The sequence below is a fragment of the Chiloscyllium plagiosum genome, chromosome 11 (genome assembly GCF_004010195.1).
Source record: "Chiloscyllium plagiosum isolate BGI_BamShark_2017 chromosome 11, ASM401019v2, whole genome shotgun sequence".
NCBI classification, from domain to species: domain Eukaryota; kingdom Metazoa; phylum Chordata; class Chondrichthyes; order Orectolobiformes; family Hemiscylliidae; genus Chiloscyllium; species Chiloscyllium plagiosum.
The window spans coordinates 10,025,248-10,040,892 of NC_057720.1; the positions used below are offsets into that span (position 1 = coordinate 10,025,248).

The window sequence follows — 15,645 nt, forward strand, 5'->3', positions numbered from 1 at the left end:
ATATATCCTTGGTGGTGAGGTCTGTTTGGAGGTGGCGGAAATGACGAAGGATGATACGATGTATATGGAGGTTGGTGGGGTGGTAGGTGAGGACCAGTGGGGTTCTGTCCTGGTGGCGATTGGAGGGGCGGGGTTCAAAGGTGGAGGAGCGGGAAGTGGAGGTGATGCAGTGGAGAGCATCGTCGACCACGTTTGAGGGGAAATTGCGGTCTTTGAAGAAGGAGGCCATCTGGGTTGTTCGGTATTGGAATTGGTCCTCCTGGGAGCAGATGCGGTGGAGGTGAAGGAATTAGGAATATGGGATGACGTTTTTACAGGGGGCAGGGTGGGTGGAGGTGTAATCTCGGTAGCTGTGGGAGTCGGTCGGTTTGTAGTGAATGTCCGTGTTGAGTCGGTCGCCCGAGATAGAAATGGCGAGGTCTAGGAAGGGGAGGGAGGAGTCTGAGACTGTCCAGGTAAATTTGAGGTCAGGGTAGAGGGTGTTAGTAAAGTGGATAAACTGTTCAACCTCCTCGTGGGAGCACGAGGTAGCACTGATACAGTCATCGATGTAGCGGAGGAAAAGGTGGGGGGTGGTGCCAGTGTAGCTGTGGAAGGTGGACTGTTCAACATATCCGACGAAGAGGCAGGCATAGCTGGGGCTTTCTGAGTGGGAAATCATGTCTCAAAAACTTGATTAAGTTTTTTGAAGAAGCAACAAAGAGGATTGATGAGGGCAGAATGGTGGACGTGATCTATATGGACTTCAGTAAGGCTTTTGACAAGGTTCCCCATGGGAGATTGATTAGCAAGGCTAGATCTCATGGAATACAGGGAGAATTCACCATTTGGGTACAGAACTGGCTCAAAGGTAGAAGTCAGAAGGTGATGGTGGAGCGTTGTTTTTCAGACTGGAGGCCTGTGACCAGGGGAGTGCCACAAGGATCGGTGCTGTGTCCACTTCTTTTCATCATTTATATAAATGATTTGGATATGAGAATAGGTAGTATAGTTAGTAAGTTTGCAGATGACACCAAAATTGGAGGTGTGGACAGCGAAGGAGGTTACCTCAGATTACAACAGGATCTTGATCAGATGGGCCAATGGGCTGAGAAATGGCAGATGGAGTTTAGTTCAGACAAATGCAAGGTACTGCATTTTGGGAAAGCAAATCTTAGCAGGACTTATACACTTAATGGTAAGGTCCTAGGGAGTGTTGCTGAACAAAGAGACCTTGGAGTGCAGGTTCATAGCTCCTTGAAAGTGGAGTGGCAGGTAGATAGGATAGTGAATGCTTTCCTTTATTGGTCAGAGTATTGAGTACAGGAGTTGGAAAGCCGTGTTATGGCTGTACAGGACATTGGTTAGGCCACTTTTGGAATATTGCATGCAATTCTGGTCTCCTTCCTATCAGAAAGATGTTGCGAAACTTAAAAGGGTTCTGAAAAGATTTACAAGGATGTTGCCAGGTTTGGAGGATTTGAGCTATAGGGAGAGGTTGAATAGGCTGGGGCTGTTTTCCCTGGAGCGTCGGAGGCTGAGGGGTGACCTTATAGACCTTTATAAAATCATTGGGGGCATGGATAGGGTAAATAGACAAAATATCTTCCGTGGCAGTCCAGAACAAGAGGGCATAGGTTTATGGTGAGAGGGGAAAGATATAGAAGAGACCTAAGGGACAACTTTTTCATGCAGAGGGTGGCACGGGTATGGAATGAGCTTCCAGAGGAAGTGGTGGAGGCTGGTACAATTGCAACATTTAAAAGGCATCTGGATGGGTATATGAATAGGAAGGGTTTGGAGGGATATAGGCCGGGTGCTGGCAGGTGGGACTGGTTTGGGTTGTGATATCTGGTCAGCATGGACAGGTTGGACTGAAGGATCTGTTTTCATGCTGTACATCTCTATGACTCTGACTCTAAGTGATCCCATAATCAGGTGATCAGATGAAAGCTCTGCAGTCACCAATTGCAGCAGACAATTAAAATGATAACCAAAGGTGGCAGCTGTCAATAACAGGCAGGATATCAGCGCAAAAGTCAAAGGAAAAATGCATTTGCAAATATTTTCAGCCAGAGGAGCAGAGTAGATGACCCACCTCTGCTGCTTGCTGTGATACACCATCAAAGAAGGTAATACAGAAGATTAGTTATCTCTGATATAAAAGAATATTTACCTGATGCCGAACATTTTCATGAGCTTTTTTCTTCAGTTTCAGAAGGGCTAATTTGCCTTTGGGCATTGTGGGTTCTGACAAATCTGTGTCACTCACGTTACTTTTCCTCATCAAATGACGAACTCTTCCAATCAATTGCTCCCCAGATTGCAGCTGCAATTCGACTTGCAATTTTTTGATCGCTGTTGGTGTGATAACTACAAATTTAAAATGAAAAAAAGCCTTTGTTAATGTGCGCGATACATCTGTCCTAAACCAAAAACACAAAGGCCTGAACTGTCACATCCAATGTTCCTGCAGTTAACCCGTCACTTTTAACCCGTCACGGTTAAGAATGTTACTGTCTCACAATCATGAAAAAGTGCTATTATAAGGTTCATTTCCAGATGTTTTGTTATCTTACTAGGTAACATCTTCAGTGGACCTCATGCGGAGCAATGCTGAAAATTCCTGCTTTCTATTTATATGTTTGGGTTTCTTTGAGTTGGTGATGTCATTTCCGGTGGTGATGTTATTTCCTGTGGTGAAGTCACTTCCGGTTCCTTTTCTCAGAGGGTGGTAGATAGGGTCTAACTCAATGTGTTGATAGAATTCCAGTTGGAATACCATGCTTCTAGGAATTCTCGTGCATGTCTTTGTTTGGCTTGTCCTAGGATGGATGTATTGTCCCAGTTGAAGTGGTGCCCTTTCTCATCTGCATGTGAGGATACTAGTGAGAGAGGGTCATATCTTTTTATGGCTAGTTGGTGTTCATGTATCCTGGTGGCTAGTTTTCTGTCTGTTTGTCCAATGTAGTGTTTGTTACAGTTCTTGCACAGTTGAAACCCAATAGATTAGGTTAGATTCCCTACAGTGTGGAAACAGGCCCTTCAGCCCAACAAGTCCACACTGATCCTCCGAAGTGTAACCCACCCCCCCCCCTCTGACGAATGCACCTATCACTATGGGCAATTTAACATCACCAATTCACCTGACCTGCACATCTTTGGACTGTGGAAGGAAACTGGAGCAAACCCACGCAGACAGTCGCCCGAGTCAGGAATTGAACCTTGGACCCTACTACTGTGAGGCAGCAGTGCTAACCACTGAGCCACTGTGCCACCCCAGTGATATTTGGTGAATTTCTGCAGTGCATCTTGTAGATAGTACACACTGCTGCTATTGAGTGTCAGTGGTGGAGGAAGTGGATGCTTGTGGATGCAATGTCAATCAAGGAGCTGTTTTGTTCTGGATGGTGTCATGTTGCTTGAATGTTGTGGGAGATTGTGGGGTGTTGGTAGTGGTAGAATAGAGCAGCTCTGATGGGATGGGAAATCGACAGGTAATGAAGAGTGTCAACAGATAAGTATAAATGGTGTGCGTAGAGTGTCAGCAGGCTAAATAAAAAGTCTTTGCAGGTGATGAAAAGTGTCAGATGGTGTGAGTAACGTGTTAACAGCTGAATAGCTGAAGGGATGACCTATGAACTAATTAATTAACGCAAAGAGATAATTAAAAATAATCCCCCTGAGAAGAGTTGTTATTCTGTGCCTGTGTGCTTCCCTCCACTTCACCTGATGAAGGAGCAGTGCTCTGAAAGCTTGTGGTTTCAAGTAAACCTGTTGGACTATAACCTGGTGTTGAATGGTGAGTAAGCTATTTGGAGGGGATTCTGAGAGATAGGATTTACATGCAATTGGACAGGCAAGGACTGATCAGGGATCATCATCATTGCTTTGTGTGTGGGAAATCGTGTCTCACAAACTTGTTTGAGTTTTTTGAGGACATGATCAAGAAGATAGATGTTGTCTACATGGACTTTTGCCAGGCCGACGACAAGGTTCCACATGATAGACTAGTTAGTAAAACTGGATCACGTGGGATCCACAGAGAGTTGGCCAATTGGATACAAAATTGGCTTGATTGTAGGAGATAGAGGATGGTGGAGGTTTGTTCATTGGATTGGAGGCCTGTATTCCACAGGGATCACTGGGTTCACTATTGTTTGTCATTTATATAAATGATTTGGATGAGAAAGTAGCAAGCATGATCAATAAATTTGCAGATGACACTACAATTGCTGGTATCGTGGACAATGAAGAAAGTTACCTCAGAGTACAACGGGATCTCGAGCAGATGGGCCAATGGGCAAAGAAGTGACAGATGGAATTTAATTTAGATAAATATGCATGTTGCATTTTGGTAAAATAAACAAGGGCAGGGCTTACAGAGTTAATATTAGGGCCCTGGGGAATGTTGGTGAACAGAGTGGCTCAAGGGGTTCAGGTACATAGTTCCATAAAGGTGACGTCACGGATAGACTGGGTGGTGAAGAAGGTGTATGGCACACTTGCTTTTATAAGTCAGAGCACTGAATGCAGGAGTTGGGATAACATGTTGCAGTTCGGAAGGATGTTATTAAACTGGGAACGGTGCAGAAAAGATTTACAAGAATGTTACCAGGATTTGAGTTATTAGAAGAGGCTGGAAATGCTGGGACTGTTCTCCCTGGAGCTTTGGAGATTGAGAGGTGACCTCTGAGGGGTTTGTAAAATCATGAGGGGCTTAGATAAGATAAATAACAAAAGTCTTTTTCCCTCGGGTAGGGGAGTTCAAAACTAGAGGGCATAGATTTAAGGTGAGAGGGGAAAGATTTAAAAGGAACCTGAGGGATAACTTTTTCACATATATGTGGAATGCACTGCCAGAGGAAGTGATAGATGCAAGTACAGTTACAATGTTTAAAAGACAATTGGACAGGTACATGGATAGGAAAAGGTTTGAGGGATATGGTCAGAAATCACACAACACCAGGTTATAGTCCAACAGGTTTATTTGAAATCACAAACTTTCAGAGCGCTGCCCTTTGTCACTTCAGAAAGGGGCAGCACTCCAAAGGGTTGTGATTTCAAATAAATCCGTTGGATCATAATCTGGTGTCATGTGACTTCTGACCTTGCCCACCCCAGTCCAACACCGGCATCTCCACATCATTGAGGGATTTGGGCCAAACACGTGCAAATGAGACTAGTTTAGTTTGGGAATCCTGGTCAGGATGGACGAGTTGGTCTGAAGGGTCTGTTTCCATGCTGTCTGATGCTGTGACTCTCTATGTAAGCAGGCTTACAAAACAAGAGGATGTGGCATCATCACAGGGCAGCTACTTGGGTAATGACACCCAGAGTGGAACAGGAAGGATCAGAGAGTACAAACATAGAGAAACAGTAGGAAATAGGTTCAAAAGAAGAGAAAATGGTAAATGTATAAAATTAATGGCTTTTTGTTTGTTTTTGGTACAAAGTGAATGAATTAACTGCACAAATACAGGTTAATGGGTATAATCATATAACTATTAGGAGACATGGGAACTAAATATTTAGAGGAATGTGATATTTCAAAACAACAAGCAGAAAGAAAGAGTGATGGGGTAGCTTTATTAGTATGAGATAGTATAAATAAAATAGCAATAAATGTTATTGGACCAGAAGATCAAGAATCCATTTGGGTGAAGGTAAAATATTAAGTGTAGAAAAAGTAATCGATCCTGGAGCATTGGAGGCTGAGGGGTGACCTTATAGAGGTTTATAAAACAGGAAGGGCATGGATAGGATAAATGGACAATGTCGTGAAACCTGGGGTGGAGGGATCCAAAACTGGAGGGCATAGGTTTAGGGTGAGAGGGAAAAAAATTAAAAGGGACCTAAGGGGCAACCTTTTCACGCAGAGGGTGGTGCGTGTATGGAATGAGCTGCCAGAGGAAGTGTGGAGGCTAGTACAATTGCAACATTTAAAAGACATATATGGTGGATACATGAATAAGAAGAGTTGAGAGAGATATGGGCTAAGTGCTGGCAAATGGGACTAGATTAATTTAGGATATCTGGTCAGCATGGATGAGTTGGACCAAAGGGTCTGTTTCTGTGCTGCTCGTCTCTCTGACCTTATATATCCCAGTAATAAATAAGGATTCCAAAAAAAATGAAAAGCCAACCATGGTTAACCAGGGATGATAAAAATGGCATCAAATTGAAAGAAAAAATGTGCACAATTTAGATTAGTAGAAAGCTAGAGGATCAGTATAGGGCTAGAAAGTTTCTTATATTGAGGTATCATTACTGTGCAATAGATTTACATCAAATTTGCCACTTGATAAACATCACAAGAAGCATGTTAACACGGCAGACGATGTTGCAGATGGACTGGAGCTGTTCAGCTTCACGCAGCTCTCAAGAGCTTCCATCCCCAAGAAAATTTCAGGACTTTGGAAAGTGAACTCTTAATGAGCTCCTTAATGTTGCAAATGCAGCCAAGACATCCGACTGTCCCAAGCTTGGGAATGGAGTCGCACATCTGGCACAGTGACATTGGCACCATTCTTATTGGTGACCTACTTCTGAAACAGTCCCATTCAGGGAACAACAATCCATCCCCAAGTGTCCATGCTTACTCAACATCGCAGAATTGTTAAGGCACTGTGCCTGCACTGGTTCTATCACCCAGTGCGAATCACCTGCCTTTTTCCCATCTCCCTGCAACCATTTTCATCCAAAGAGGAAGGAGATTGAGACTGACACTGAACGTGACCTATGAAGGGCATTACAATGTCTTGACACAGTGAAAGGAGCTTTATAAATGCAAGTTTTGTTTCTTTTCATGAATGCCTTTACCTGGTTTGACTGTGACTACAACTGATTTATCGCCAATGAGTCTGTACAATGGTGAGCTGCTGGTGAAGGCAGTGTTTTCAGCACTAGTCTTGTAACAAACTTGAACTCCAAATGTGCTGAACTTAGCACAAGCCTGGCGGACTGTTGGGCTTGGGACATCAGGTTGATCTTCAGCAGAGCACACGGATCCTTGTGGTATAGCTAGAGGCAAGACTTTCTCCTGCAGGGCAAGCACACATTAAAACTATTGAAGCACTCCACAACTGAAACCCCAAGGAGAAAACAACTAGAGGGTCTTTGTCGTTACCATCACTCTCTCTTTATCTGCTGTTGAATTCTTTGCTAAATTCAATTCTCTGTTCATCATTCTGAACTCCCTGCTCGATAGCAGTGGAGTGATTTTCGCGGAGGCTGGGTCTTCAATATTTCTCGAGAAGGCAAAAGCCCGTGACCTATGTAGACATTAAAACAGAAGCAGAGACCAATGGCATCATCAAGCTCACTTCATGTCAACTTCATCTGCTAGTCTCCTCTCTCCAACTAACCTCCATCAGAAGTTTCAGGGTACACAATCTCACAATATAGACATGAATACAAAATCTAGGCTGGCATTCCTTTAAACATTGAGATCCAGACAATTTTTGTGACTTTTGATTTTCTTTTATTTCTGCTGCTCTTCTTTTGAGATTCTGGTTTTGTGACATTGTATGCTGCACTCATGTCTTTCTCTACTTGAGTATACACGTGACAATAAAATCCACTTTTAATTTTAAAATCTAATTCTAATTCTGTGCACTACAGCGAGAGTGCTGCACTGTTGCAGGCACGCCCGCTCGATGGAATATTAAACATAACCCTCTCGAGTGAATACAAAAGATTCCTCTTATCCTAACCATTACTTAAGCCTCATCTACACTGAACAACACTGAGACTGCATTGTTTTCAGGCAAAGCTGCATTGTCTGCAAATTAACTACTATGATTGTTAAAAAGTAAGAATGATCATAGTTTAAAAAGATACTTACCTGGCTAGAAAGCACTTGATCTGTCTGGCAATGTGTCTTTCACTGACCTGGTGCTTTCAAAGGTGACTTTAACGCCATGAATTCAATTTTTATGCCTTTGATACCTCCAGGCTCACCTATCCTCCACATTTTCTATTGACCCCACACTAGTCAAAAACATTCACATGTAAAAATCCATTATATCACTCCTTATTATAATGTGAGCAGATCTTGTCTTGTTCATTAATTTTAGTGAATGAAGTAATATGCAAATAAGGGCAAATGAATGTCATCGATCCAGAACTCTATTGAATGCCACTTCCAGATCTCTACCCTCCTGTTACTCTACATTACAAAACTGTCCATGCTTCGAAAATACTTCATCAGTACTAAACTGATTTGGATCACCCTGAGGTCACAAAATAGGCTCTACATATGCAAATTATTTTTCTCTCTATGTTCCTTTAGCCTTCCTGATTAGATTAGATTAGATTACTTAAAGTGTGGAAACAGGCCCAACAAGTCCACACCGACCCTCTGAAGAGCAACCCACCCAGACCCATTCCCCTACATTTACCCCTTCACCTAACTCTATGGGTAATTTAGCATGGCCAATTCACCTAACCTGCACATTTTTGGACTGTGGGAGGAAACCGGAGCAAATCCACACAGACACGGGGAGAATGTGCAAACTCCACACAGATAGCTGCCTGAGGTGGGAATTGAACCCGGGTGTCTGGCGCTATAAGGCAGCAGTGCTAACCACTGTGCCACCGTGCCGCCCGTGATTGAGAAATGTAAATAAAGTATAACAGTGAAGGGTGTACCCTGCATTAGGTTTCTATACTTAGTCGATTATGTGGACCTCTTGATCAATTGGAAGAAAAATGAGAACCTAATAAGGAGCAGGAGTAGGCCATTTGGCCCATTGAGCCTGCTCTGCCATTCCATAAGATCATGGCTGATTCTGCTTATGGACTCAGCTCCACTTACCCGCCCTCTCAACATAATCCTTAAATAATTTCATTTTGCGGCTCACTTCTGGTCCTGTAGATGCCAGCTTGCTGTAAATACAAATCATGATTGACCAGAAAAAGGAACATTAAAAGAATGTTTGAGTGGGTTAGGATTTCTGTTACCTAGCAGAAAACAGCTCATCTTCCTGTTTCCATGGGGGTGTTTCAATTTTGATATTACTCTTCCTTAAGTTTACTCTAGCAGTGAAGTTCACGGGGACAAAAGTGCTTGTTTTCAATTGTATTTCCACACCCGCCTGAACCAGAGGGGTGTTTATTCCCATGACGGCGATGACATCTTTGACCGAACTGCAAAGAAACATCGTAAAAAAAGAAAAGTCTGAGAGGCAATACCTTCAGAAAGTCAAGATGAAAAGAGATCTGCTTGACAGAAGTTCACAGATGAAAAAATGTTTGCCCCCTTCACCCTGGCAGTTCATTCATGACTGCGAGAAGCAAATACCTTGGTCTGAGCTGAACGTCTGCCTGAATAGTGGTGTTCAGGAACTGAACCATGGTAACGTTGGAAGGGATGGGATTGAACTTCACATTGGCTGTTGGAAGAATTAATTTAGGAAACACAACAAGAAAAGTTAGCCAAACAAAATAAAGAACTGCAGATGCTGGAGAGCTGAAACAAAGACTGAAATTGCTGGAGAAACTCAGCAGCTCTGGCAGCATCTGTGGGAAGAAAGCAGAGTCAATGTTTTGAGAACTTGAAGAGTAACTGGACTCAAAACATTAACCCTTTTTTCTTCCTGCGGCTGCTGCCTGACCTGCTGGGTGTTGCCTGCAACTTCTGTTTTTGTGTCATTTAAATGAATTGGGTTTGCCAACCTAAACTACAAATACCGGAATTCTAGAAAAAAGGATGGAAAATATTGGAAATACACAGTCAATGTTGGAATTGGAATAAAAGACTGGCTAAGATTTTGGGGAAGATGTGAGGAGGATAATAATCAACTCCTCTAGTTTGCCTTGTTCTGACTAATAGTGCCTCTATTAGTCAATAAAAGACAGCTCACGGCTAAAACCGACAAAAACACTGAGGGGCGTTTTCCAATAAGCTGGCTGAAATATCTCATTTAACAACACGCTCAAGAGCAGAGTCAATGATTTTTCATCTGGTTACTATGAGACCTTGTACTGCACAAAATTCTTGTCCTGTAAGCTTAGATAACAATGATCACTCAGAATAAGTGATGAAGCGTGGAGCATTTTGAAAAAGTTTATCTGATTCAACGGGATTGATAGAGGGAAACTGTTTCCAAAAGAGAGTGGTCTAATTAGAGTCATTCAGTGCAGAAACAGGCCCTTTGGCCCACCATATCTGTGCTGACCAAACAATCACTAAGCTACACTAATCTCATGTATCTATAAGGAGAAAGTGAGGGCTGCAGATGCTGGAGATCAGAGCTGAAAATCTGTTGCTGGAAAAGCGTAGCAGGACAGGCAGCATCCAAGGAACAGGAGAATCGACGTTTCGGGCATAAGCCTGAAGAAGGGCTTATGCCCGAAACGTCGATTCTCCTGTTCCTTGGATGCTGCGCTTTTCCAGCAATACATTTTCAGCTCATGTATCTATAGCCTACTATCTAATGTTGGACCACATTGAATCCAGACAGCGTGGAAACAGGCCATTCACCCATGTCTACACCAAGCCTCTGTAGAGTATCCAACCCAAACACATCCTCTACCCTATCCCTGCAAGTTCCATGGCTAACACACCTAACCTACACATCCCTAGACACTATGGGCAACTTAGCACAGCCAATCCACCTAACCTGGACAGGTTAGGATTGTGGGGGAAAACCAGGACAAGAAAGCAGAGGAAACCCACACAGACAGGTGAGAACGTGCAAACTCCATACATACAGTTGCCTGAGGGAGGAATCGAACCCAGGTCCCTAGTGCTGTGAGGAAGCAGTGCTAACCACTGAGCTACTGTGCTGCCCTGGCATTTTAACATCCTTAAATGTTGCGCGAGTACCAGCCTCTACCACCCTCTCAGGCAGTGTGTTTGATATATCCTCTAGGTGAAAAAATGTTTTTCTCAGATCTCCTCCAAACCTCTCACTCCTCACCTTCAACTTATGCCCTCTGGTCTCAGACATGTTTGCCATGGAGAAAGGATTCTCACAATCTACCTGTCTATGATTCTTAATGTTAAATTGTTATGAAGGAAAATCAGTCGGCATCTTATATCAGAATCCCAGAATTTCTGTAACACTGATAAAGGCCATTTGGTCGGGACCATCATATCTTCCCCTGGCTATATCACACAATAAGCAGCAGAAACTTGGAATCCTCTTTCCCAGAGGGCCATGAATGTTTGTGTACAATTGAAGCCCTGAAGTCTGAGATGGACAACCATTTGATAGTCAAAAGATTCCAAAACTGAAAGGGAAGGAAGACAAATAGAACTGAGGTACAAATCAGCAAGAATTTGGTGAATGTTGGAATAGTCTCAGTGGGAGGGCCAGGGATTTAAATGTGTCATCCTATTTCAACGTTTCTCAGAGGTGCAATGAAACTCGATATAAATGGAAGCTTACTTTTTAAAAAAATATTGACCTCTTTTTCCACCATCATTTACTCCCTTTTGGAGTGAATTGTCCCAGCACCGGGTGGGTATTGGAATGGAGCAGAAGCTGGGGAGGTTTACCAGTGGATGGTTGCTAGGCCAGTTGCTAAGCGGCTTGTCTTCTTGCTCCATGAAGCCATCATTCAACTTCCCATTACTAGTTAGTTTACAGGGTGCTGGCATTTAGTTGATGTTGTGTGAAGAGGGAGTGGGGTGAGGGTGGGTCGGGGTAGTGCTTTTGGAAACTGGACATCCCAGACAGATCGCAGAAATGACAGAAACCCCCTTGCCTCAATATTTCGCCTAAAGGACCTTCCCCTTGATTGATTGATTGATTTACCATTTCATGTACCTAAGTACAGTGAAAAGTTTTGTTTCTGAGCAGTACAGGTGGATCATAGAAAGCAAGGCTGTACAGATCAGAAAGACTTAGACAGAGGCATTCAGGTTACATTGCACAGGGCGTGCACCAGGCAAGATCAGCGTTATAGCAGTATTATTTGAGGCTAGAGAATCCATTCATCAGGCTAATAATGGCTGACAGAAGCTTTTCCTGAACCTGCTGGTGTGGTGTTCAGGTTTCTGTATCTTCTGCCTGACGGAAAGGTCTTAGGAGAGCATTACAGGGGATACAATGGGTCTTTGATGATGTTGACAGTCTTTTCTTGCCAGTGAGCCATGTAAATGGAGTCCTTCCCATTGAAACGTTTGATCACATCCTCCTACATTTAAATTTTTTACATTCCCTGCTCACAGGGCATGTGTGTAGAGATCTCCTTGCTGCCCCAATGGTGCCCAGCGGTCTGAGTGCGGGTGCTCAGACTTCACAGCATGCTTGTGACAGCTTCGTGAATCTGCAGGTCCATCTGCTTTAGGCTGTAGGTGGTCAACTGGGAGGCCAGCAGTAACTTTTTTTCTATCATTCACGGGATGCTGGGTCACTGTTTAGGCCAATATTTATTGCCCATCCTTGATTGTCCGGAGGGAAGTTAAGAGTCAATCACATTGCTGTAGGTTTGGCATCACATGTAGGCCATGAACCACCTGATGAAGGAGCAGCGCTCCGAATGATAGTGCTCCCAATTAAACCTGTTGGACTATAATCTGGTGTCGTGTGATTTTTAACTACCTACATATAGGCCAGTCCAGGTAAGGATGGCACTGAAATGAAGGAGAGAGAGAGCAAGCTAACATTTTGAGTCTAGACAACTCTTCATCAGAGCGCTGATAAAGAATCAGTTAGACTTGAAATGTTAGCTTGGATTGTTTCCACGGATGTTGCCTGACCTGCTGTGATTTCCAGTATTTTTTGATGTCATTACAGATTCCAGTCTCTGTAGTAAATTGCTCCTACAGGTAAGGATGGCAGCTTCCTTCCCTAGAGGATATTACTGAGCCATATGGGTTTTACTTGACAATTGACAATGGTTTTATCATCATTAGACTCTTAATTCCAGATTTGTTTTGGACTGAATTCAAATTCTACCTTCTGTCATAGTGGGATGCGAACCTGAGTCCTCATAGCATTGGATCAATGGTGTAGTAATAGTGCCACTAAGCTATGACCTTCCTGAGCTGTTCCTACTGACAGCAAGTTTCCCCAAGGCCCCCCTCAGTCATAGAAACTTACAAACATACGAACGTCAAAACTCAGAACAGGTGTAGGCCATTTGGTTCCTCAAGCCTACTCTGCCATTTAATTGGATCATGGCTGATCTCATCACAGCCTCAACTCCACTTTCCTGCCTACTCCCCAATACACTTTAACACATTACTCATTCACAATCTGTCTATCTACTCCTTAAATTTATTCAATGTTCTGGCAATCCATTGCACAGTGAATTCCATAGAGTCATGACCTTTCGAAAGAAGCAGTTCCTTCTCATGTGTTTTAAATTTGCCATCCCTTATCCTAAAACTATGACCTCTTATCCTAGGTTGCTGCATGTGAGGAAACATCCTCTCTACATCTAATTTGTCAATCCCCTTGCATGTCTTACATAACTCAAATAGATCTCCTCTCACCCTTCTAAACTCTAGCAAGTACAGGTGTAAACGATTCAATCTCTCCTTTTTAGACAACCTTTCATCTCCGGAATTAATCACCCCTGAATGACCTCCAGTGCAGGTATGTCCTTCCTTAAAGGGGCCAAAACTGTACTCAGTACTCCAGATACAAAGCCTTTACCCTGTGCTGTAACTGCTGACACGACAGTGTAGTAAAAAGTCAGTTCCATTGGCAATCCAAGTGATGTTGGCACAATGTGCCGGATCTCAGCTGCCAGCAAGGGTTTGGTCCACTGTGTTGTGATTCCTTGCTGAAGCTGATTTATCAGTTTCTTGATGAGGTTGTCCATTCTCCCTTGGTTGCTGATGAGCTGTGTGAAACAAAAAAAGGAAAGGAACACAATAAATTTGTTGTGCTGGATCTCCCTGACCTAGATCTTGGAATTCCACCACTCTCCCACATTATCTCAGGGTAAACTGGCAAAAACCACAGGCCAAAGGAAAATAGGAGCGAGGTTTGGCCATTGGATATGCCCTGCCATTCAATACAATAGTTCTACCTTAACTCCACTTTCTTGGTCTCGAGACTCAGGAGCAGGTTGTTCCTTCTGACTTTGGGAATTCCTGCTCGATCCTCCATCCACTCCTTACATGTTAGCCTAAAAGGTCACCCCACTTGCGGAATTTCAGATCCAGAATACACTGAGGGGGGTGAAGTATGTTTACCTCCCTGGGAAGGGGTTTTGGTTTGGGAAGGAGAGGGAGGGATGTCTACTTTGGCCATGCAGTGTGAAGAAGTGGCAGGTGACAAAAACAGGATTAGATGGAAAAACTCAACAGGTCTGGCAGCATCTGCGGAGAGAAAGCAGAGTCAATGTTTCACGTCCAGTGACCCTTCTTCAGAAGTGGTGAGTGATCTTTGCACCTGCCTCCCTACAAAGCACAGCAGGTCAGGCAGTATCTGAGGAGCAGGATGCTGCCTGACCTGCTGTGCTTTTCCAGCACCACTCTAAGTTAGACTCTGATCTCCAGCATCTGCAGTCCTCACTTTTGCCTCCTTGCAAAGCAGTAGAGTGGGTCATAATATCACTTTGGGGATGCACGAAAATAGGAGAATGAGTAGGGTATTCAGCCCCTCAAGCCTACTCAGCCATTCAGTGGGATCATGGTTAATCGATTTTGTGTTTCTAATTCACATTCACATTGACCCTGCTAACTCTTGATTACCCTGCCTCATTTTGCCACCTCTACATTAAAAATACTCAATGGGTTAGAGCTGTGTCAAATCCCACGTTGGGACTTCATCAAGTTTTCCAGACCCTGGGGGGTGGTTAGGAATTGGAAATGATCCCATAGTGTTGTGGGTGTGTGACAATCCTGTGCAATTGAGATGACCTCCTACTGACACTACTAAGTTCATTACTGGGTTTAAAGCAATCAAATCACTACTTATTCAGGAGGTGTTGGGGCAGTGGTCGTGTCACTGAACTCGTAACCCAGAGCCCCAGGATAGCACTGGGAGTCATGAGTTCAAATCTCGCCATGGCAAATGGTGAAATTTGAATTCAATGGAAATCTGTAATTATAAAGCTGGTCTAATGGTAAATCATGTAAAAATCCACTTCTTCCTCACTGATGCAATCCAACTCAGAAGTGTAGTCAATACCTTAATGGCCTCTTGTATATTATTTTGGTCAAATTCGACAAAAGCAAGTTCTTGACCAAACAACTTGATGTAGGCAGCTGCCAGGGCTTTTTTTGTGGGTATTGGTTTCCAACCAGGTACCTAGAAGGCAGCAACAAACAAATGAGAAGAGGAAGATGTGAAAACATGTTATAAAAACAAAATTAGAGAATGGCTGTGTTTCTCAGCAAGGTTAATATTTCTGCAAGAGCTTTGAGGAGGGGTTTACTCTCTGAACTGTGGTGCACCACATGGCATGTACTTCAATAACTTTCCAATGGCTTCTTGGAATGTATCCCTTAGAGTTGAGTGTTCAACACCTACCTGCACCAGGGCACAACTGCATGGGAATAACAACACCACCAAGATGCCCTTTGAGTCACAACTGGACATAAATCAGCCTGCTTCTGGGTTAGTGGTGCTGGAAGAGCACAGCAGTTCAGGCAGCATCCAAGGAGCAGCGACATCGACGTTTTGGGCAAAAGCCCTTCATCAGGAATAAAGGCAGTGAGCCTGAAGCGTGGAGAGATAAACTAGAGGAGGGTGGGGG

General features: G+C 43.6%; 1 protein-coding gene across 1 annotated transcript in view; it reads right to left on the reverse strand.

Annotated features, from left to right (window-relative positions):
• LOC122554699 (vitellogenin-like) overlaps positions 1 to 15,645 on the reverse strand; it is an 87,758-nt gene that overhangs the window by 45,389 nt on the left and 26,724 nt on the right. Inside the window, 7 exon segments of the mRNA XM_043700077.1 lie at positions 2,156 to 2,352; positions 6,802 to 7,021; positions 7,109 to 7,253; positions 8,944 to 9,129; positions 9,284 to 9,374; positions 13,593 to 13,782; positions 15,078 to 15,197. Coding sequence (XP_043556012.1) covers positions 2,156 to 2,352; positions 6,802 to 7,021; positions 7,109 to 7,253; positions 8,944 to 9,129; positions 9,284 to 9,374; positions 13,593 to 13,782; positions 15,078 to 15,197 — 1,149 coding nt within the window.